The sequence below is a fragment of the Solanum stenotomum genome, chromosome 4, assembly GCF_019186545.1.
Source record: "Solanum stenotomum isolate F172 chromosome 4, ASM1918654v1, whole genome shotgun sequence".
Taxonomy (NCBI): Eukaryota; Viridiplantae; Streptophyta; class Magnoliopsida; order Solanales; family Solanaceae; genus Solanum; species Solanum stenotomum.
The window spans coordinates 51,816,096-51,841,024 of record NC_064285.1 but is presented as its reverse complement, the minus strand read 5'-3'; the positions used below and the strand labels follow the sequence as shown (position 1 = coordinate 51,841,024).

Sequence of the window (24,929 nt, the reverse complement as noted above, 5' to 3'; positions counted from 1 at the left end):
TACGTTTTCAGAAAATAGATAGTTTTTGATTTTTTACTTCTGTATAAAAAAGTTTTGGCTCTTAGGTTTTTGTTAAAATGAAGTCTTAATTTTTCAAAAAATCTACTGTTAAATTTGGCAGATGTATCTCCTGCTTAAGTTCTTCAAGTACAATTTGGGACCAGTTAATAAATTCTTTAGGGACCAAATTTAGTACCTTCTCAATAAAATACATAAATAAGGACTAGAATAAATCTCGTCCTAAGACATATACTTTTAGAGACGGGATTATTAGATTGTCCCTAAATGCTGGTCATAAATAAGGCTTTTTCTTGTAGTGCTATTCGCCTTTTGTTCCAGTGTGCCAAGCCCTAAAGGAAAAGATCAAATCGGCGATGAAAAAGAGCACTCGGTGTATCGTCGAGCGACTCCGTGAAGCAGTGCTACATCGCCCAATTATCCAGGACACAAAGATGCTGAAGGAAACTGATGAAAGGATATGAAGTAGACCAAAGGGTGGATCACTGAATGCTTCGGCGATTCCCTCTAACGTCGCTGAAAGATTCTTCGGAGCACATTTTCTTGGAATTATAAATACTAGCTCAGCTTTTATTCTTAATAGAGAACTTTACCTTATTTTATCTAGTTTTTTTTTTTAGATTATTAAGTTTGAGACAGAGTTTTGGAGATATTCTCTCTAAGTTTTGGAGAGGGTTTTGAAGAACTTGGAGCTTTCAAGGGTTTCATCTTCAAGAAATTGGACTTGGGTCTCTTGGATTCTTCACTTTTGGTTTGTTTTAAGACTTAATATTGCCTACCCATTGATGGAAACTGATATTGGTATACGTCTTTATCTCTTTTACATGCGTAGCTAAAACCCCAATTCTTGGGGTGTGATTTTGTGAATATGGGTTAGATTAGTTGTTGGGTCGTGCTTGCTGATAGTCTATTTATAGTTTAAATGTGATTTCGTTTAGTGATTATGGATGAATTTAATGAATTTGTAGTTGCAAATACAAGTTTATTTATGTGTTTTCGGCTTGCTCGAGAGAGAGGTCATAAAACTAAGACCATTAGATTGATGGCCAGTGTGAGTGGGTCGACATGAGGTTCAGCTCGAGAGAGTGAACCCTAGTCCCATGTCCACACACTCAGCTCGAGAGAGTGAGTGGGTTAAGGCGGAGGTTGTTCTTCATGTGGCAAGTGGATGTACAAGAGGAACACATTTGAAATGGGGTAAATTGCGAGAGAGAGCTTATCCCCCTTAAAGTCTAGCCTAGTCACAAATACTCAATGAATTTACTATCAAAAGCATGTACCCCATGATTTAGTCTACCCCGTATTCTTATCACATCCCAATAATCTTGTCTCCATACTTGTATTTATCCTTATTTTCACTGTTTTAGTTGTTTCTTACTTACAAACCCTCATTTGATACTTGACATTTGCATCACCCTTTTTAATTTGTTATGTTTTCATTCGCCAAAGTCTTTAGCTACGATTAGCTTAAGCACTTTTGCACTTAATCACTAATTCTCACGCCCACTCCCTTGGGACTCGACCCCAACCCTTTTTTGGGTTACTAAACTATTGTACGATCGTGGACACTTGCATCAGAAGTTATGTCTTGATTACTAACATCAAAATAGAGCCACTACGGGGAATGGTGTTACGTGAAAGTTTTTGGTTTAAGTCGAATTCTGCTTTCAATAATCGTAGTTTACTAATCTTATTTTTAGTTTTGTTTTCCCTTGAATTCTGCTTTCAATAATCGTAGTTTACTAATCTTACTTTTAGTTTTGTTTTCCTTTAAATTTGTTGATGTAGGTAGGTACCCTAAGCATGGCTGGCGTAAATGGTGACAACTCGATTGAGACGAGCCAAGAAGTCGAGAGGGACTTCGAGTTAACCACACTGGTAACTCAGCTGAACGAGTTGTCCACCAAAATAACAGAGGTGGAAAACCAGTGCAAGAAGTCAAGGGAGGTACATACCTCCTCACGAGATGAAGCATTCTAGAGACAGAGAGAACAATCCTGTCGAGGACACACTTCAAATCATTCTCCAAAAGATCACCGAAGAAGATCGAATGTTGAAAGAGATGAAGGAGAGTATTGAAGTGTTGAATCAAATGGTTGTCTCTCACTCTAGATCGATTCAGCTGATCAGGACACTCCTGAACTATGCGGTGCCTCTTATTCACTCAAACGAACTATTGGGGTTACCTAGTGGCACTAGGGCCAACCCAACCAAACGGGGAGTGAGTAAAGACTCGCGTCGTGCCACTATGTTAAATAAGGCGCTTCTTGGGAGGCAACCCAAGGTTTTAACTACTTTATTTTTCTTTTATAAATAATGGTGTGTTAGTGGTGCAGGTTTGAATGAGGAAAGTGGTGAAAAATACATATTAGCGAGAAAATGGTCAATCAGTGTATTGTCGAAGAGGTCGGCGAGCCCAACTCGACCCATCGTTTGGCTCAATTCAAAGTTGAGTCAGAGCCTGTAAAACTCGGCGGACTTACGAAATAGTTCGGCGTGTCGCCGACCATGTTGGCAACCTCCATGCAGATCATCGCCTTGACCCCCAAGAAACTGAAAGAACTTTAGCAATCGGCGGGTAAGTGATCACTCGGCGAATCGCCAAGTGAATCAGCGAGTGCGACTAACATCGTCGAACAGGCGCGAACTAGATGGTTTATAATGGCCAAGAGACTTCAAATTTGAAATTCTTCACTTTCCCTCGCTCTTAAATATCCTAAATTCACACTAAGGTAGTATTCTCTTTATTTTAACTCTTTTCTAGCATTTTAGTTTGTTGATTTGTGCTCGGAGTTGGGATACTTTGCCGCCTAGCTTTTCAATCGCAATTTAATTGGCATCAAAGGTTGGTTTCCAAATCCCAAGTGTACATTCGAAAATTGTTTACTCATTTGCAATAATTGTCTCTTAGTGATGTGTGTTGGACCTCTCTGATAGAATTAGAATGATGAAATGCATACTTTAACTTGAAAATCTTGCCGTAATGTTTGATTGACAAATGCCCATAGCTTTTATGCTTTTTAATGAGTTGGATTGTGATTGTGTGTTGTTAAATTGATTGGGTGAAGTTTGAGTAGCCCACGCTTGTGCTAAATGTCAAAAATTTGCTCAATGATAGAGTGGGTGACACCACTCTTAAGAGCAAATATCATCAAATGGCCAAATTCGGCAAATCCGGGAGAAGTCTCAGTATTCCGGAGTGATGGGTAGTATGAGTCTTGTTTGAATTCCATGAGCGCATGCTTTGATTTTATTTTCGAGGGTTGCGGGAAGGAATTCGAGAAGATGGGTTGAAAACAGGCACGTTGGGTCGATTGGCGAGCTAGGTCGAGCTCACCGAACGACTCGGCGGTTCACCTAATGTCCCCATCTTGCCGATAATTTGGCGCCTTGATTGATATTTGATACTGTAACTTTTAGCGAGAAGTCTCAGTGCACCGAAAGCACTTGGCGACTCGCCAAAAGTATTCTTATCGCCCTTTATCCGCATCCCTGGAACCCTCATGCACTGTAACTTTCGGCGGGCAAACCCATGCTCGCTAAAAGTAGTTGGCGATTCGCCAAAAGGACCTTACCATTGCCAACTTGTCTTAATTGTTGAGCCAATCCCTTCGGCGAGCTCAACTTAGCACGCCAAAGAAGTTTGGCGACTCGCCGACTGGATCGGCGAGTCTGTCTGCAATACTTTTATGTGCTTGCATTTGACTTTCTTCTCGACCTTTTGCAGATATGATACGCACCAATATAACCGAGCCACCTCAGAAAAAAGGCAAAAGGGATTACGATAAATGAAGGAGGATCATGTCCTTCACAGAAAAGAAAGCAAGATCTCGCACTTGGATATAAAGGCAAACAGAAAAATCATATAGCAAAGAAAGGAGCAACTATTGAGCTAGATTTCTCTGAACCAGAGGATGAACAGCCTTTGATTAACCGAAGGGATGCGCTTCGGGCCAGATCTCAGTCCACAACCGCCAGTACTCCCTCAGCTTCCACTCTTTCGACTACAGACTCAATGCCAGCTCAGGCACCCTCAGTAACTCTTGCACTTCCTATAGTTCCTCTACCGAGGCTGTTAAACAGATTGAAATGTGATGGCTTGCAGACCATCATAGAGGAGAAGTTACTATCCTTGGACGGCCTGGAAGGCAAGCATCCTGATGTTCTTGAAACTCTCCGATACCATGGATTCGGGCAGTTCACACGGCCCCGAGACCCCTACATTCCCTCCTGGGTAAGAGAGTTTTACACTACTTATGGGGAGTTGGTGCCTAAGAACAAGAAGAAGGCAAGTGAGTTTTGACCGGTGAAGTCGGTCATGGTTAGAGGCAAGGAGGTAAAGTGTCACAGCGAGCATATTAATATTGTATTAGGTAGACCGCTACACTCTGCACTCCTTTACGAGGGGTTGCCGATTGTTCAGTCCCTGGATGACTTGAGGGTTGGTTGGCTCTGATGATTTCTGACACCACCCCGAGGTGGATGGATACAGGAGTTTCCATTCAGAAGAGGGACATGAACATCGCTTCCAGGTTCTGGTTTCGCTTCATCAGCAGCACTATCATGCCATCCCAAGACGAGTCTATTCTGCGCCATCCTAAAGCGGTTTTCCTCGGTTCTATCATAGACAGGAGGCGGATTGACCTAGGACTGCTGACTCCGAGAGAAACGCACTTGAAATGGGGTAAGCTGCTCGAGAGAGAGATTATCCTCCTTAAAGTCTAGCCTAGTCACAAATACTCAATGAATTTACTATCAAAAGCATGTACCTCATGATTTAGTCTACCCCGTATTCCTATCACATCCCAAGAATCCCGTCTCCATACTTGTATTTTTCCTTATTTTCACTTTTTTAGTTGTTTCTTACTTACAAACCCTCATTTGATACTTCACACTTGCGTCACCCTTTTTAATTTGTTATGTTTTCATTCGCCAAAGTCTTTAGCTACGATTAGCTTAAGCATTTTCGCACTTAATCACTAATTCTCACGCCCACTCCCTTGGGACTCGACCCACCCCAACCCTTGGTTGGGTTACTAAACTATTGTACAATCGTAGACACTTGCATCGGAAGTTGTGTCTTGATTATGCAAACATCAACTGCTGGCGCAGCGCGCCAGCCCCCTGCCCAGAAAATCCAATGAATTTTTCTTCTGGATCATTGTTCCTAATTTCCCTAAAATTGAATGGTTTCTTCCAAACTCTCCTAGATTCGTTTGCCCAACTTAATTACATGGAAATCTACTCGAAAACCCTCCAGAACAATGCTCATTAACAAGATCCTCGCCTAAAGAACTCAACCATACATCATAATAAGTATGAAGAACAACACCTCAAGAACACTCATCAAGAACTTAAATTTCTCAATATTTATGGATGAATTCGATAATATAAATCATGATTGGTGTGTGGTGAATGAACCCATCACTATGAAAGCTTACATACCTCGTTAGGATCAAATCCTAGGTGAAATCCCTCGACGATTGCAAGGAGATCTTGAACGCTTGAATCTTTTCCTTTCTTTCTCCTCTTGAACTTCTCTCTAAAACCCTAACCGTATTTTAGAATTGTGAAATTGGTCTAAGTTATTTTATTACCCTAAAATATTACTTAAAACGAGTTAGGCTAGTGGGGGTAAGGAAAAGATCAAAATACCCCTCTTTAATTCGGATGAATTTTCTTAATCGGACAGGCTGAACTCAAATGGGCATATCTCTCCCATACGAACTTGAAATTTAGCAAACTCGGTTGTGTTGGAAAGAGGACTCGGAGATCTTTCAGTTGATAACTTATAGGCCACCTAATTCATCTTGTGCTGAATGATATGGTCGTTTAAAGTTTACTCAAAACTTACAATTTAAGGCTAACTTGCGAAATTCACAATTTAGCTCTTTCCAATTTAGTTCTTTCTAAAAATAGTTCTTTCTAAGACCGAGGTGTTACAGAATCTTAAAATACTTATATTGTTTTGTTAAGAATACATAATATTAAGAATAATGGTGACAGATTTTGACTTGAATTAAATATTTTAAGTATTATTAATTGACCATAGCAATATGAGTTGTTTTTCCTCTGTTTTCCATTATTTTGCATTGTTTTGTTCCTTATTACAATAGTAATATCTATTTTCATATCTTTGTGTGTAACTTATCAGTATATATGTACCATATTTTCTACTAATTTCTCATTAAAAAATAAAAGTATTAATTTGTGTATATAAGAGATATTAAGTGTTCCAATTATTGTGATTACGAATATAATAACTTCACTCACTGTTAAATTCGTATATTCAATGTGAATATAAATGTTAAGTTACAAATTTCACCATATGACTTTTAGACATATTTTTATAATTTTAGCTTCAAATACAATAGTTATAAGCAATTTTAAATTTACTCATTTTAAAAAAAAATACTTAAACATCCTTTTAACTTAAAAATACTTAAACTAAATTAATCTAAACAGATTCCAAAACTATTATACAATACACACAAAGATAACAAAACAGGGATCAAACATGAAAAAAAAACTTGCTCTAATTTAGGACATCATCAATAATTTATGACTGTTATGTAGTTGGTCAAAGAAAAAGATCAATTTTGAATGTGGTATGAATTTCAGGGATGAAGGAAGAAATAATTTTTTGGCAAAGTTTCAACTAAAAAGCATATCTGTGAAAGTATTATGGAGGAATCAAGGAGTAAAGGGTGCTACTTGGGAGGCCAAGGCCAATATGATGTCCCATTATCCCCATATATTTCCCTCCGACCCTACCTTATCTTGAGGTATTTAGTTCCTCATGGTCCATTATGTCTTAGTCATTCTCATGTTTCCTCATGCATGTATGCTCATAAAAACTTGATTTTTAAGAAAATGAGGTAACTTGATTGATTCTTCATGAATATGTGAATTTGAGTGTGATTTGCATGTATACCCTATGAAATGATGTTTTGAATATGTTTGAGCTTGGAGTTGATGTTCCTCCTTGGTTATGTGTTGTAGATGAAATCGTGTTGATTTTAGAGCCGTCTATGAGTAGATTCTTGTGTACATGTACGGGTATCTGAATCTAAAGAGGAATAGAGAAAAAGAATCGAATTTAGGCGAATTGGGGTTAGAACACGAAGAAGAAAAAAGTTGGGAAAATCTGGGTACTAGGTCCGCGACGTGGACCTGTTCCTCAAGATTGGAATTTTTCTCTCCGCGTCATGGAGAGGTTGCGGACTCTTCTGCCTCAAAATTTATTTCGCGACCAAATATTTAAATGCATCTCTGCGTCGCGGACTTGCTTCCAAATAGTGATTTCTTGATCGTTTCTCATGTTTAACTATCTAAAAGCATTCCTAAACATAACGAGATCTTTCCCATCACAAATCACAACCTTGAATCCATAAATTTCAAATTCAAGGAAAGTTAAGAGCCAAGTCTAGAGAGTTCGTAGAGTCCTTTCAAAAGTCTTTTGCAAATGCTTTAAACTTGTTTTAAGACTTATGTTTTGAGTTGAGCAAAGAGTAAAGGGTGAAGTTTATTTTTTCAAAAAAGTATATGGGGACTATGTATTCCCAAAGAGTAAATATTTTCACATTTAATCAAGAAAGGAAACACCGATTTCTAAAAGAGCCTTTGAGCTAATTTTCAGTAAAGATTAAATGTTTTCACATTTAATCAAGAGAGGAAACACTGATTTCCAAGAGAGCCTTTGGGATAGTTTTTGAGCAATTATCTCAAATCACAGAAAGAATTATGTTTTTAAACATATGAGCTAGTTATTTTTGGGAGTAGATATGGGGGAGAGTTCAGAGAACTCACAGTCCCCATAAATCATGTAGCCAACGTGGGTAGAAAAGGGTCATACTTTTTAGATGATTCCTTAGTGATTTTTAACATAGACTAGTGGATCCACTTAGTAGTTAGGTTCTATGCCCCCGATAAGATATAGGACGGCCCTGGCAGCATTGAGGCAAAATGTTGTATCATCACATAGCTCTTAAGTGATGGTTGTCGGTTAGAGAAACTCCCAAAATTATATTTTGTATTCTTATATACACAGAGATTACTTGTATTTTCACATACAAACATAGTTTAAATTTGTATCCTTGCATACAAACTGAGTTATCATTGTATTTCTAAATACACAGAGTTGTTATCCATGTTTTAAAGGCTTTTCTTTATATTACATTTATATTATTGCTTTATATTGAAATGAGTTGAATTGAGTTGAGACCATCAGTTCCTTTCAAGTTTATGTCTTGTTTTAGTATTCCTCTCGCATGCTCGTACATTCAATGTACTGATGTTAGTTGGCCTATATATTTTTATGATGCAGATTCAGGTAACCAGGATTAATATCCAGTGCATCATTGATCCTGTTGAGCTTCAAAGTTATTGGTGAGCCTCCTTGCTTCCAGAGGAGGATCCCATTTTATTATTTTATCAGTTTGTTCATTAGGATGTCATGGGTCTTGTCCCGACGTCCATCTCAGTTGTTAGAGGATTCATAGACATTTAGTTATTGTTAGTTCTTGAGTTTTTTCCCATTTTCAGTATTGATGTTGAGACTTGAGTTGCCATTTTGGCTAGTTGAATGTTTCTTTTAAGACATTCTAAGTTTATTGCATGAGTTTATCTTTTGAGACTGTTTCATATTATTTAAGTCTTCCGCTATGAGTTAAGTCGGGATAAGGGTTCGCTTGGGGCCAACAATGGTTCTCGAGTACCAGTCCTGCCTAGTGTGTAGGCTCGGGGCGTGACAAGAAGGTCCTTGGTGACTCTAAAGGGGGTTTTTCTATACAATTTTTACCAGTTTGAAGAGGAGCGGAGGATTTAGAAGTAATTAGAGTCTGTTTATTCTATAGTTTGAGGTTCGTGTGCATATTTATCATCCAGGGTTTGAGGCCCCTGTCTTTCCTCTTTTAACCATGATTCGAGGCTCTGGGTTCCTTTTTAGTCACAATTTGAGGCCCTGACACGTCTATTTTAGCCTCCTCTTGAGTCTGATTACACCTTTATAAGTCAGGTTTGAGTCTTGATTTGGTGATTCTATTGGGTTCTTGGGTTGCCTTTACTTCTATTCAAGTTTGTGGATGGTTGTGGCAGTTCTGGAATACTCTTAACACTTAGCTAGTAGTTTCCTTATCTCTTTTGTGTACTCATTGGCTTATAGGGGTCTATTTATTTGTTTAGATAGCTATTTGACTTACCATTTATCCTTTATTAGACTTGTGTGACTTATAGTTAGGTTTTCTATTGTCGTTCCGTTCTGTGACCTCTAGTTGTTGTCCTTCTTACTTTTATTACTCATTTTACTTTTCAAGCTCAATAGACTTATGATGCCTTTTGCGTACCTATTTTTTTAGTACTAATACTACACTCTGCATCTATTTTTGTGATGTATATTCAAGCATTAGTCACCAGCGTAGATTTCGAGCTTGCTGTGGGGATATTCGGAGATCGAGGGTAAGCTTATTGAGTCCTCGATCAGTTTGTCTCCTTCTGTTTATAGTTTGACTAGTCTTTTATTCTTGAGACAAATTTGTATTTTTGGTCCACTTTTGAGACTCATACTCTTTTAATAGCTTTGTACTTGTGACTACCAGGTCATCTTTTTGTTTTGGTTGTATATATATCTTTTGTTGTTCTTATTGTCCATTGCTTTTGTTAAATTGTTTTGGTTGTATATATATCTTTTGTTGTTCTTATTGTCCATTGCTTTCGTTAAATTATTTTAGTTGTATCTTGTCGCTTATTGTTTCTACCCAATATGCATGTTACTTGTTATTCTGAGTTATGTATCATCTTACTTATTGGTAGGTTATGGTAGGTACCCTCATAATTCAAGGTTTCGGGTCATGACATGTTTGAGACAATGTCCTTCCCGTCTAAACGACATTAAGCTTGTGAGACACCGGTTCATGACTTCTGAGGAATGCCAATTCTTTCGTCGGTGTGCTTCAATAGTTTTACGCTCCAAATCCTCAAAACTTCATTTTTCCAAGGAATGTTTGCACATAAGAGAACTAAGGCCTCAAATCCTCTCAGTTAACATTTAAACATAGCAATAATTCATAAATATGAGTTTAATAAGTTGGTAAGATACCAATTTATCAGTATCCAATTCTTCGTATCACTATCAACAATATACTACACATTTATGACTCCAAAACACTTACCAGCGGCTACCATATCAGTCCACACACTCCCTCCCCACCTAACACATCAATCATAATGGGAGAAACTTGGGCTCACAATTTTTTTATCATCGTCAATCCTATCTGTATAATATAGCTAGAACATTGAGAATATCACAAATACGAGAGTATGAGACATAGTCATACCTTAATTTAAAAAATATGGATCCATATACTAGTATTAATCAAGAAGAATGGTTGTCTATTTAATCCGAAGAGGGACTTGAGTGAATTCTAGGCATGGTTGAAGAACAACACTTGATTCTTGATTGATTTTATTTAACTAGGGCTCTTGGAGAGGAGAAGGGCTGAAGAATCAACTAAAAACAAATTTTAAAATGACTTAGGATTTGTATTAAATGAATCCAAAACATAAAATTTTGATTTAATTATATCAGACCGACTTAACTTGTGGTTGTCACGTGTCCATCACAGATAAATTTGGACTCTGCATAGAGCGAAGTAAAACACACACATCTTTTTACTCTAAAGTGAGATTGAGGAGAAATTTTGTTCTTTAGAGACTAGACTCAAATAACTTTAATTTGAAACATAATAGGATCTCAAACTCCTCATGTATTGGGAGATATATATGTTCGTCCCAATTCAGAACATATACTTGATCATATAAAATAATTTGTCGTAGTAAAACCTTTAACTTGTACTATTTTCCCAGGCTTCCTTGGACCTCTAGCTTTGATATAACACTCATGGCGATGTACTATAAGTAATACTTGATCATTCATTTAAAACCTTATTCGCCTAACAACTCATCAACAAGCAATGTAAGATAACAAAAATATAATTTTATTGTCGCATACCTCTTTAGCTTAGCGAGTTAGTTGCCTTAAAATATACGGGTGCTACACTTTTGTTCAAGATACTAATCCAACATATAACTATATCAATGTAACTTAATAATAATAAATATTACATATTAATCAAAGTTGACAAAAACAAAAGAGAGGAAAAACAGTTCATCGAGGAAAGAAATTAAATTTGTTTTTCGAGAATTTTTTGATAAAAACTTTATCTTTCCGGTAACGTTTGTACGGATTTATCAACTTTTTTCCGGCGAAACTTATTTCTTACTCCTTGTATAAAATGGGGAAGAAGATCTTTGCACCCGATAAAAGAATACGAGATAGAAGGTGGAGTGGAGGTTTAGGAAATATTTTTTTGTTATTTTTTCTTTGATGAAATTAGTTTTTAAATTATTATTTTAAACTCAAATGCCACATGTCCTCATTTACGTCACTCAAAATTGTAATATACACACTTTTATAATTTTAGTTGATTATCGAAAAAGTGTTTAATAATATACATTTTAAGTTGTGTAAGTGTTCAAAATATATAAGGCAATCTTGAGGTGTCTAAGTGAAAATCCGTGCCAACTTTAGAGGGATACCGATGAGTTCCACCTAAAGTAAATGGATAATCTCTTTGTAAACTTGGAGACAAATCATTGAGATAGAACGAAAAATATGTGGAGTAGTATTTCTAATATAGTAAAATAAAGAATTGATTTTCGTCTAGGACAAGAATATTACTAGAAAGCCCTACTACTTGGTTACACAATGGGAAAATAACTATATAGTACGCCCATGTTAGGTTATTACATCACCGCTTAATGATGTAGTTATAAGGTCAATATGGATAGACGATTAGAGGCTTCGAAGAGCATGATCATATTATTAACTCCGTAAATTAGCAACTAGATAAATAAATTAAGTCAATGAAATATGATACTATACATGAATGCTTAGTATAGTCATAACTCTGGATTTCTCTCGACTAATAATTTCAACCAATTTTACTTTCTTTCAATATTTTAATCAAGGAACAACATCAACAACATACCAATAAAATCAATGATGTTCACATAATTTTTAGAAAGCAATGCCAATATTTATAGAAGAAGAAATAAATATTTAATTTTTGTACATATAAGTAACTTGTATCCTTGACTCATTTGTTTTACACTAGAAGAGGTCTTGAGTCATGAGTATGTTCACGCCAATAGGTATATTTTATCAAGTAATGTCATTTTGTTGAATATTTATTTTCACACATAATATTAATATATATAGTAATTGGGGTTTGAGGAGGGCAGGGCCGTAGGCACATATATGTCAGGGTGTTCAATTGGACACCCTTCGTCGGAAAAAAATACCGCATATACAAGAATGTGTGTTTAGACATCTGTAATATAATGAGCCAAAAATTCCTGACTCTGACTTTACCATTACCTCGTGGAGGTAGAGATTGTTTTTGAAAGACTCCGGGTCAAGTGCATCAAACCCAAGTACAACAAGAAGAAAATAATGAAGAAAACATGACAGTGAATAAGAAAAGTAGTATAAAGTCTACAAGAAAGAAACATTAACATTATCAAATAGTGTGCTAATCGAAACACAATAAATAACATTCGACAAGAAGTACAAGGATATGACTAGTATTACACCAACCTTCGCAAAACAAGACAACATTCTACCCCTACTAACCTCCTACCCTTATACGCGACCTCCACTCCTTTTTAACTTAAGTCATATATTCGATAAAATTAAGTCGTGTCATGTTTAATCATAATCGTAATCTCTTTGATTATTGAAAACACTTGCTTGAAATTACAATATTATAATAAAATAAGTTATTGCTAAATTACAAGGCTATGTACAATCGATATCTAACTTTTTTGAGTCATATATTATCCATGCATTAATAGCCTATACGTATATTGCTAATATCATAATTCGGTATATATGTATTTTAGGTATGCATCTATGAGCTTGAATCGAGTGCGTGCATTAGACCCCGTCATTTCTACTTCAACTAGTCTTCAATAAGGCCCTATCCTCAAACTCGTTATTTTTTCTCTTTCTAAAAAAACGATTCCCTACCAATACCATTTCAATAAAACCCTTTCCCCTCTCCCTCTCTCCCTCTCTCCCTCTCTCTCTCTCTCTCTAAAAGAAGTCGATCCCTTTGTTGAAAAGGGAAAGGAGGAGAAAACAATGGCGATTGTGGAGGAAGGTAAGGAGTTTGAGACGTGCGTTGTGTTCGGTGGTCGAGGATTCATCGGGAAACCGCTTGTCGATAGGCTTCTTCGACTCGGCAATTGGATTGTACGAATCGCCGATTCTTTCCCCTCTATTCAACTTGAACCCTCCGAGTCCCTCCTTTCCCATGCCCTTTCTTCTGGACGCGCTTCATATCTCCATGTCGATGTTCGTCATAAACCCAATATTATTACAGGTACCAGTTCTTACAACTTCTTTTACGGAATGCACAAATTTTCTACATACGTATATTTGTAGAGTGTAATATTTGTTAGCACGACAATATCTCTGCAATGTGTATATTGGAAGTACTACTTGTTTGTTAGTCTACTCAATGTGTAGCCTAAAGATAAACGAATGAGAGTTGTGGTAGGTTGTTGATGAATCCTTGTAATACAGTTGATGCATCATTTTTCAAGTGTCCTGTCAATTGTTGTTATTTATGTATGAAGTGGGAAAGGATACATACCATATGTTGTTCATTGCAAGTTGACGACAATTTGGAACCTTGCACTGTCTTTGTTGGAGGCAATGTGGATGATATTGATGGTGGCACAAACGATCAACACCAAAAGAAGTCAGGGTATTGACAAGCTGAACAACATGCTTTGTGAGGCCACAACACTTTGTCTTTTCTGATCTACTTGGAATGGGAGGAATAGGAGATTGGTCTAGCAAAATGATGAGCCATATATAAATATTGTTAACAAGTCATTTCTAGTTCATATATTTGATGGTGTAAAGGAAAATTTCCAGTTGATCATGTTTGAAACAATCTTAGTGTGATTCAATGATTTTTTTTGATAGCCGTGATGTTTGGACCAGCTTGTGCGCACCTTGAGTAATCTAACGGGGTACCTTTTACCTCCCACCAAGGCTTGGACAGGAAGAAATCACCTTGTGTTTGCCTCCACCAAGTTTTGAACTTGAGACCTCATTGTTCTCAATGCAATTCATCAACCACTAGGCCAAACCTTTAGGTGGTGTGAATTCAATGAATTATGTCTTGACTAACTCACAAAATAAAAAAGAAAACAAAAATAAAAGCACGTGACTACTCTTTAAGTTGGAAAATTGTGGATTCTGTTTAAGTTACCAAGTTCAAAAAAAATAATTATGGATTCTGTTTTAGTGGACTCAAGTTTTAGGGCTTGTTAAGTGTTGGTCACCATATATGTTAGCTTCTTTTATTGAACATAATTTGAACTCTATTTGAAGGATATGGCTTCAAAATATTGTAGTTCTACTCCCTTGCAATTTCTTGAGTTTGGCAATTTGTAGAAACCTCTCTTCTCATAGATAGGGTTAAAACTCAAAACACTATAGTGAAGGTTAGCATGGACCCTACGCAAGGATGATATGCACAAATTGAGAATGATCCAAAGAAAAAATAACTATTTTCTGCATGTATAAGAATGGTCCAAAGAAAAAATAACTATTTTCTGCATGTATAATAATCTTATTGAACAGGATTTTCTTTTGCTCCTAACTGAATGCTCACTTAAATAGAACAAAAGATGGAATAGGAAGTAACGAGAGAAACATCAAATTATTTGTGGAAATAAACAACAGATTCACATGCATGCACTGGCTAACATTATCATGAAAGTGGTCTATCTCAAATCTGATTCCTGATACCAAATCTCAAGCCCAAATGTGTGATCAATGACAACCTACTCGACCACTCTCCTTTTTCAAAAAGTAAAAAATCCCTACTTGACCACTCATCACTTTATCAAGATGCATGTATCTTGTGTGAATAAATGAAGGAAGAGGTTTGATGATAGAAGATGAGCACTCAGAAGCTGAATATCCTCCTGATTTGTTGAAAGAGAAAATTAAGGCTAATGAAATTATTTTCCTTTCAACTTGGAAGAACGAATATATTTCATGTAGCAGTTTGTATTTGAATCTAAAGCAATAAGGGAATGTATGATAAAATGTTTCTCTTAGTGTGCTAACATGTATGCTTATTTCCATAAGATGTCCAATGATACTTTTGAGCAGGTACTTCCTATGAAATTCCTTCCTCTTTCCTAGCACCCCAAGTGTTTTACATTGCATTGTTGTATGCTCGCTTATTTTAAAACAAAACCATGAAACTTTTCCTTTCATGAAAGTAGTACTTGTGTCCTCAGTTACCGGGCTTATACTCCTACATCATCATTCCAGGCATACACATCACATAAACACCATTATGAAGATTTAAAAGGTGGTCATGGCTTATTAATAATAGCGAAGTACTCCCTAATTTGTATGATGAATGATTGGAAGTACAATATTCTGAGATATGCCACAATGTTCAACAGTATTCTGTAATGGATGATTGCTTTTTGCTTAGTTCTTTGCAAGGACATCCAACTAATTCTATCTTTGGTTTTGGGAGGTTTTCTGAATGGGGAAGTAATGATGGGCACTCACTGACCTATTTCCCTATTAATTTGCTTCCCTGTAGGAGGTGTTTATTCTCCTTTAACTTTCTTTTGATTCAACTGCAAGGGATTAAAAGATGTTTATTTCGTCCATTCTGCATACTAGGAGAGGATTAAAAGAATTCTGAGGGAACGAATATTCTTAAACTTATTTTCTGTCTACAAACAAGGGAAAGGTACTACCAGCCCCTTCTAGTCCGCCTCCAGCTATTCCTTCCACTTTCTGTGCTTTCACCCTAAAGAAATGCTGTAGTACTTTTTTCGACAATTAAGAAATGCAGTAGTACTTTTTTCGACAATTAAGAAATGCAGTAGTACTTTTCTTGACAATTAAGAAATGCAGTAGGCCTGTGATCTAGTCAATCAGTTTATGTCGTTTGATTGCTTGTTTGACATTCTTTGTTTATATATAATATATCTAACTTGGCTTTTTGTAGTTTAAGCAGTTTCTAGAGTTTCTTACTTTTTTCTGTACCTTCCTGGAAAACTGTGTTATCCCACTCAAGTAAAGTTGGACTGAGTTTTACTGCATCATATTCTCCCCTGCAGCTATTGATGGTGCATCAGTTGTATTTTACATGGATGCTAGGGATTCATACACTCATGATTTCTATATTAGCTACACAATTATTGTTCAAGGTAATTTTTCATGCCGCAGTCACTTAAGTGAATTGCACATTTTTGCTATTTAAATTTTTGGCGTCCTGATTGAGAATGAATATTATGTCTTTCAGGTGCCAAGAATATCATTTCTGCCTGTCAAGAGTGTAAAGTCAAAAGGCTATTATACAACAGTTCTGCCGATGTAGTTTTGAACAGCTGGCAGGATATACATGGTGGGGATGAGTCCTTACCATATTCCAGTAAAGTAAGTTTCTCAGAGCTTGTTTAACTGAATTTGGAAATTACTAGACTATATTCCTGTCAACCCTCTTCTACATTTGTCATTAGGTCATTATTTTCTTGTTTTCCTCAGTTTCTTCTTTTCACTTTGATGCTTTCTCAATGCAGTTTGTGAACATGGTAACTGATCTTAAGGCTCAAGCAGAGGCTCTAGTTTTAGTTGCAAATGATGCTGATGGCCTTCTTACTTGTGCACTTCGTCCCAGCTATGTTTTTGGACCTGGAGACAATTATCTCTCTTCTTTGCTGGTCGGTGTTGCAAAATCTGGCTGGGGCAAGGTTGGAAGCCTTCTTTTTATTTGCTTTTCTGTTGGTTAAAACCAATCAATTATGTTCCTTCTTTTTGCTAAGCCTGTGTAGATGTGATGGACTAGACCTAAGTTCTTTGTTGTAGCATCAGCATCCAACAAAATTCTTACTAAACTCATTAGATGCTTCAAATCTTTATGGAACTTCTCTTTCTCTGCTCTTTGTTACCAGTATCCTTCGGTTTCCTTGTGGAAGTAGGCAAATAGGAATTGGTGTAGAAATTAGAATTTGCAGCATGTTTTGTGTCAGGAACCACCTTGGGATGTACGTCGAATAAAAGAGGAAAAAGATCATAGACTCCTCTCACGTCACAATTTTAGTCATTATGTAGGTGTAATATTCTGATCTAGCATTTTTTAACTGTGTTTAGTCTTTGTATACATACTTTTTGAATAAGTAATAGACATTCTCATTTCAGTTTATTATAGGACTTGGTGACAATATGACTGACTTCACCTATGTGGAGAATGTTGCCTATGCGCATATATGTGCAGAAAAAGCTCTAAGCTCTAGGGGGAGTCATGTATGTGGCAAGGTACGGATTTTTAGCTATCTCTATTCGATGTTTCCTTTTGATGTGGTTAATATATTTACAGACAGTGTGATGCCATGCATTGTAGGCCTTTTTCATCACTAATCTCAAGCCGATGAAGTTCAAGGATTTTGTATCTCTTGTATTTCAGAGATTGGGATATCAAAGGTAAGGTAGCTGGCATACTACTCTCTTACGTCTATATTTATTGATGATGCTCCCATCGACAGGAGGTTTATTTATGATTTTTTAAAAATATGTGTCGATTAGGTGAATAGCAGTCATGACTATTGACTGTACTGTGGTTCCTGCATGTTGCAAAACTCTACCTCCCATCATGACTAACATCCTAGCTAAACAAGTTTGTCAAGTGCTAACAAATTTTCTTTGTTGTTATCTTTCTGATTTTATGGTTTGTGAAGGCTATCAAACTCTAACTTGGTCGTTATCTTCATCTCCAGTCCGTAATTCAGAATTTGCACTGGTATTTATGTGAGTAAAGATGGAATGACAAAGAGTCTTCTTGTACAATTTATTTGGCTAGAGAATTCTCTTTGATTATCTTATTTTATTCTGTCTCTTCATTTGTCTTTGATGAAGAGGTGTAATTAGTCAAAATCTTCTCTCTCTCTCTCTCTCTGTGACACCGGTGGTGTCTACTTGAGTGCACCTTGACTATTGCTTCAAGTACCTGCATCTTCCCAGTGAATCCGAATATCCGATAAAGGCCTGCCCACCAATGTTGGGCTTTTAGGCAAATGGAAAGAAATCACCGAGCTTTTTTGCCCAAATTAGTCAGTATTGTTCCAAGTAATTCTCTTTTCATCCATTACTTCTTGTTACACTTCATTCTTCTCCCTTTTTCTTGTACTACTTCCCCTCTTTACATATGTCACTGTCTTCACCACTAGCTATTGCATATACTGTTGATACTTGAATAAATGTTACTCTTAAGTTGTCTATTTGGTGACTTTCTTGGCTGGTCATAGTGTATTGTCTTAATTCTTGACTTGCATCTTTCTTTCTTTTGTTGATTTTGTAGCTTTGCTCCTTCCCTTCCATTATGGATTTTGTGATGTGGCTTCCTGAAACATTCGGTGCTTTCTGATTGCAGGTCGATTATCAAGATTCCTGCTATGGCTACCCAATATATTACTTTGATCATAAAATGGATCAGTTCAAGGATGAGCAACTGGAGTACTGAGAATGTGCCAGTTTTTGATATTATTGAATTAGCATTGTGCCATAGGAGATTTAATTGCTCGGCAGCTCAGAAATACATTGGATATTCTCCAGTTGTTTCGCTTGAAGTATGTTTGATCCTTATTTTTATCATTAGCTGTAAACAGTGACTAAACAACTGCTCTCTGTCTCATATTGTTCTGTTGGCACTTAAATTATTCTCTTTGATTACAATATTTTCAAATAAAAGAATTTTAATCTTAACTATGAAAATTTGTAATTTTGTAATACTTCTCCAAATATGTAAATGTCACTTCCAAGAAAATAAATTAGTAAGAAATCAATATTTGCGTTCACTTCCAAATCTCTTCTTTGCTTTTCTAAGAAGCTTTACTTTTCTTTAAGTTGCCCTAGTTCGTTGATAAGTATGCGGATTTTGTTGTAAGTAGCCTAAATTTGTTGATCTCTGCTGAAAATATGGTTCAGATTTGGGTTGCTTTTGAATGTGCTATAGGGCTTATACTATTTTTTTTTTTGGACATGACTCAACTGCTTATTACAGACGTGAAACTCTGATACAGGAAGGAGTTGCACTAACGGCCAAGTCCTCTCATTTAACCAGAGAGTCATCTTTCTCAAGCTATAGCGACACCGATGAGGAGTCAAAAGTGCATAAACTTCTAGGAGGTGGAAAAGGTTGGTATGTTACTTTGTGAAATTTCTAGCCTTGCAGAAGTGTGGTTTTCTAGTTTATTTGATTTCGTGGAAATACTAAAATAAACCCTCTAGGCATTTTTCTTCACCTAAAAGCTACATTTTTTTCATGAACTGGTAGAGAGAACTGACTTGCCACAGTTTTCTCTAACGCCCATTTTCCAGAACTTCTCTCAGGAGAAAGTATTGTGTTTGACCACAATAGGCATGCTCAAGTTTGGTGTTTTGACCACAATAGTCATGCTCGAATTTGGTGTTTTGACCCAATTCTGGTGTGCTTCTGAGACTGAATTTGAGTTTGCATCTTAGAATTGGTTTTAAGCACATCACAGAAACTTCCTTGGCAACCCAAATATAGAGCGACATCAAATTTAGGAGAAAATTTTGTATACCCATAGATTCTAATAGACTAAGGGGTCGTTTGGTTTGAATACTAGTTATATTGGGATTAATTATGCTGGGATAAGTTATACTGGGATAAGTTATGCTAGGATACGTTACGTTGGGATTAGTTTTTATTGCTTGTTTGGTTTGTCATATTCAAACTAATATTCATTGTATAATTTTTGAGAATAAGTTGTTTGTTTACAAAAATACCCTCACCTTATTTAGTTTTTGTTTTTTGCATTTTCTTTGCAAGCTTTAGTTATTCATTCTTAAAAATAAAATTTCCATCTTATTTAGCTTAAATATTTTTGTGTGTGCATTTCCATGATTGTGCCATATGTTTAAAATTTAAACGTTCATCTTATTTAACTTAAAAATTAAACTTTCATCTTATCTAGCTTAAAAATAAAATGTTCATCTTATTTAGCTTAAAAATAAGATTTTGATCTTATTTAGCTTAAAAATAAAACTTTCATCTTATTTAGTTTAAAAATAAAACTTTCATCTTATTTAGCTTCAAAATAAAACTTTCATTTTAAGTTTATTAAAGTAAAAGAAAATTTATTATTAAAATTATCTACATTTTAATTATAGATAAAATATAATTTTTAAGTGAGTAATAAACTATTTAATGAAAAATATGTAATTTAGTAGTGGAGTGAACATTTTAAGAGAAATCAAAATATAAATAAACATAATAATTACACAAATAAATTCAACTTATAATATATTCATAAATAAAAATTGTATTTTTAAAATGTAAATTTTTAATAGAAAAATATATTTATCATAAAAACAACGAATAACTAAGGTTGTGAATGTTATTATGTTGTTAAAAATTATGTTAATATGTATGAATGTAAAAGTGGTGTATAAAAGAGAGTTTAAGGGGGGGTATTTTTGTTAATTTACACACTTTATCCCATTGGATTACTATACCACCCCTAGTGAGGGATAACTTATCCCAGGACTAATTGTTAATCCTGGGATTAGTTATCCCTACCTTTGCAACCAAACAATGAATTAAGGGCCACTAAAAAGTTATCTCAGGATTAATATATCTTATCCATCACACCAAACGACCCCTAAGTATTAATATTGTTACTATTGTACAGTTGCAGCTTTTTCTTTTTGTGGGATGAGGGGTTGTGGTTAAAGTTTTCTTATGCCAGTCTGATTCTACTTCTCGCTTTTGTTCTGCATCTGCCAAATTGATTATTGAAATCACAGTTCTTCATTGTACCATCTTGGTTACCTCTAAATAACAATATATAATGTTAGTGCAGTTGCAGAAATTTTATTGTGGAGAGATGAGCAGAGAACATTTACTTGTTTCCTTTTGCTGGTTTTCATCCATTACTGGTTCTTCCTGGCCGGGAGGAGTTTTCTTTCATCTCTTTCCCAGCTTCTACTGATGATTGCTGTTGCTCTCTGGGGATACAGCATTCTTCCACCAACAATGTAAGTAAGCCACTGAATATACTGTCTTTAAATGTTTTGAATAGAAAGCTGTCCTAAAAGAAATGTTTGGACAGACAAGTCCTATCATATCTTCATCAAGGAGATGAAATTTTTTGGTATATTATTTTTTTTTATGAGACAACTGGATATAAATCATATTCTTAGGACGTGTCATGCGATCCCTAATATGAACCTTAATGCATTGAAGTTATAAAATAGAATAGTATATGTGACATGTTAGATATATATGCAACTGAAGTGAGTGCTTCCCTGAACACCTCCCACATGAAGTAAAATAAAAGGTGAAAAGAACTGATTGATGCTACTTCATCCTGTTGTAAGGGTGAATCAGAACACTACAAATCCTTTAACATTACTTTTACCTGTAGGTCCAACATCTTCCCTTTTTAAGTAGGGATGGCAATGGGGTGGGGCGGTTGCGGGGCAAGGCAGGTCTAAGTCTATGCGGGGCGGGGCAGGTCTAAGTCTAACCTTAAGCGGGGCAGTTGCGGGGCGGGTTGGAGTAATTTTTTTAAGAAATTAAGCAGGGCGAAGCGGGTTGAAATATTTTTCTCACTTTTCTTAATCTCTCGGCTCTTAACTGTTAGTCTATTACCATCTTCACTCTTTCTCTATGGTTTTCAAAGAAGTACTCAAATTTTGTAATGGGTTTTAGTTCAGGAAATTTTAATTGAAATGATTTGTAAACAAAATAGAATTTATTTATGATATATGAGGTGTAGAAACTGTTTAATTGGTGTGTTTTAACAAAACAACAACTAAGAAAATAATTAAACTAGATCTTCACTGTTAAAAAAATATAATAAAAAGTTAAATTTGTGTACTGTTTTAGCAAATAACATAATAAAGAAAAGAAAAAAAATTGATATAACATAAGTGGGGCGGGGTGGGGCGGGTTAAGAATAGAAAAAAATGTTAAGCGGGGCGGATTAAAATTTTGCGGGTTAAGCTTCCACCCGCCCCATTGCCATCCCTATTTTTAAGTCTTCCTAACTCTGTTGTGTCAGCTCAACTGAATAATATGTGCAAATCAGGACACCCATCATTATAGAAAAAGGAAAATATTTGAGAAAATTTTAAAAATATACAGCCCAGCACCACAAATTACACCCATGTAGCCACATTTTCAGTTTCCACCCACATAGCCAACTTTTTTTTAGCAACAATGTTTATACATCTGGTGTACAACATTATACAATATTATACAATAATATACACTTACCTTAAAATAATGTAGCAATCTTGTATAGAAGTGTATAATAGTGTACAAGAGGTGTTTATACCTATGATGCTCGGATTTCAGTGCAAGTAACCAATCTAGGTGTGGATCTAGAGGTTGGATCCTTCATAATCTAAATTTTAAGATTCGGGGGTATGGATATGGGTCAAGGGATTTGGCTTTAAATAGTTCAAAATTCTTAAAAAATCTATAAAGATAGCCTAAAAGGTTGTGAGGTGAAGCCAACAATTCAATCTTTCATTTTGAGAATTTCTCAAGTTGTAGGCACTAACAGGCAACGGCTACGACTCGATTTCCATTTTCCATTTTTCCTCAATTTTTGTCATGGATTGTGGTCATAGTACTCAATCTCAGTTGACCGCTCCGCGTACGAATCCCACACTTACTATTACCAAACGTCATGTCGGCAGGAGTGTGGCGGCTAAATGAAGAGTCCCCACAACATAGGTTTATACACACTTTTACATTGTTAAATAAGATTATACAAACTTCTACAAAAACTGGGTTTCATCTCCTATGAACTTCAACCACAAAACTCCATCCTAACTGTGTTAAATCTTCATTGAATAGCTTAAAGTTCTAACCACAACTTCCAAATAACATCCGCAATGAGCCTCAGTCATCAATTTGCCAAAAATTTCAACAAATCACAAAATTCACAATGGGTTTTCAAGCTTTTGAAAACCCCAATGATGGCGAGTTCCTAATTTTCAACTCTTTCACCCAACAATGTTTTAATCTGTGATAATAAACATGAATTTCACTATCAATCAGTTTCTAAGCATCAAAAAATGAAAATCATGATCACAAATTCAGGAATTATTGTTTTTTCCCCAATTATTTTAAATTATATAAGTAATGGATTAAATAGGCTATGATCTGAAAAATGGGCTAAATAGGGTAAGCTTAGCCAAGTAATGTAGAGTGTAAAAATCTCAAAATATTATGTGGAATTTCATGGGGATATAGGCCCGTTCTTTGTTTTCCTCTATTTTAAAAATTGCCTATGAATTGTTTAAATAATCTATTCCCAATTAGGAGCTTTTGATGATTCACAGCATTATTTCATAATGAACTTACCGGCTTCCAGTTCCCTGTTTTTAGGTTTCAGAATTTTTTATATTGTTTTGATAAAAGGTTTCAGTAGTTATTTTATGCATGGGATGCTTGTATTCCTCCAATAATGACGTCTTTGCTGCAGATATGGGATTTCAGTTCCCAGAATATCATGGTCCTTCTTTGAGATCTCTGAAGTGGATATGAGAAATTGCTTTTACAACGTAGCATATATGTGGAACAGAGTGAGTCATTTAGCAAGGTTACTTGCCCAAGGAGAGGATTGGCATATATTTCTGAAGGTGTGTACTAAATGAATTCATGTCCGTACTTCCTTTTTACTAATTTTAAATTGAGCAACTGTTCTCCATAAATTGAGTTTGCTTAGCCTTAATAGTGTTTTTGGATGATTTCCACATGGTTTTTCAAATACTCCAGATCTAGTGTCTGAGTTCTCCTCTCCAATCTTCAAAAAAGGCCAAACAATTTTTTTTTTCAAAAACTCGAATAACGTCAAACAAATGGGCGGCATTGATCATTCCTAGAAGTTATATTGCACTTCGTGTAAGTAATTAGAACTGAGAGTTGGGTAAAACAAACGAATTTAAGCATTTGGATGTGTGCCAAAAGAAACTAATCGTAGACAATAGATTTAGCAGATGAAGTATCAAGAAGAGTGAGACATTTGACCTTGGGAAAAGAAACTGATTGTGAGATACATATGGACCTCATCTATTTGATGATTAATTAGAATGGACATGTTAAAATGGCTATCAATTGGGTCAGACTGCAAATAGTGTTTGTAGTCTGTCCTTGAATCTACTGTTTAGGTTGTGTTGCACCTCTAAAAGTTTTCTTACTTTCTGCAGGCTGCAATACCCCTATATGTTTTGAAGTTGGTTATTTCGGATTGCTTGACTTTTGCACTTGGTATAGGTATGTGTTACGCTACATTTTTATGCTTAATGGTTGCATTGAAGTCCATATCTGGTAGTTTGTTTACATGACTCAAAACCACTGCAGCGCTAGCACTGGCATTCACTTCATTCCTCATTTATGAGCAGTATGAGGATGAAATTGATAGTACAGCAAATGTAATATTCAGCATATCAAAAGTTGCCTTTACCCTGCTGATGAGGAAGTTACCCTTGCCTCCGGCATTGCTCCATTCTGATTCAGAAATCCAATCTTCTAGATTGAATATCAAGCAATGAGGTGTGCTAATGCTTTACTCACTCGTAACAACATACAGAGTAAGAGTGGTGTACATCTTCCTGGCTCAGTTTCCTTATTTAGATTGTGTGACCTCTTGTACAAGTAGTTTGTTTACCCAATATGTAAAGGGTCGGTTGATCTGTATCCTATTCAGAAACTCAAGTCCCCCACCACCTCATTCCTCTCAGACAACACTAGGGCTACAAAAAAAAA

At 35.8% G+C, this 24,929-nt stretch overlaps 1 protein-coding gene across 1 annotated transcript; it reads left to right on the top strand.

Annotated features, from left to right (window-relative positions):
• The first annotated feature begins 13,066 nt into the window (after window positions 1–13,066).
• Window positions 13,067–24,923, top strand: LOC125863127 (3beta-hydroxysteroid-dehydrogenase/decarboxylase). Its single transcript, XM_049543276.1, has 12 exons — window positions 13,067–13,460; window positions 16,246–16,335; window positions 16,431–16,564; window positions 16,708–16,878; window positions 17,327–17,443; window positions 17,529–17,608; window positions 18,555–18,750; window positions 19,204–19,318; window positions 21,010–21,184; window positions 23,647–23,803; window positions 24,371–24,437; window positions 24,525–24,923. The coding sequence occupies exons 1-12, from the start codon at window positions 13,220–13,222 to the stop codon at window positions 24,713–24,715; spliced, it is 1,734 nt and encodes a 577-aa protein (XP_049399233.1). The 5' UTR covers window positions 13,067–13,219; the 3' UTR covers window positions 24,716–24,923.
• Window positions 24,924–24,929: the final 6 nt, after the last annotated feature.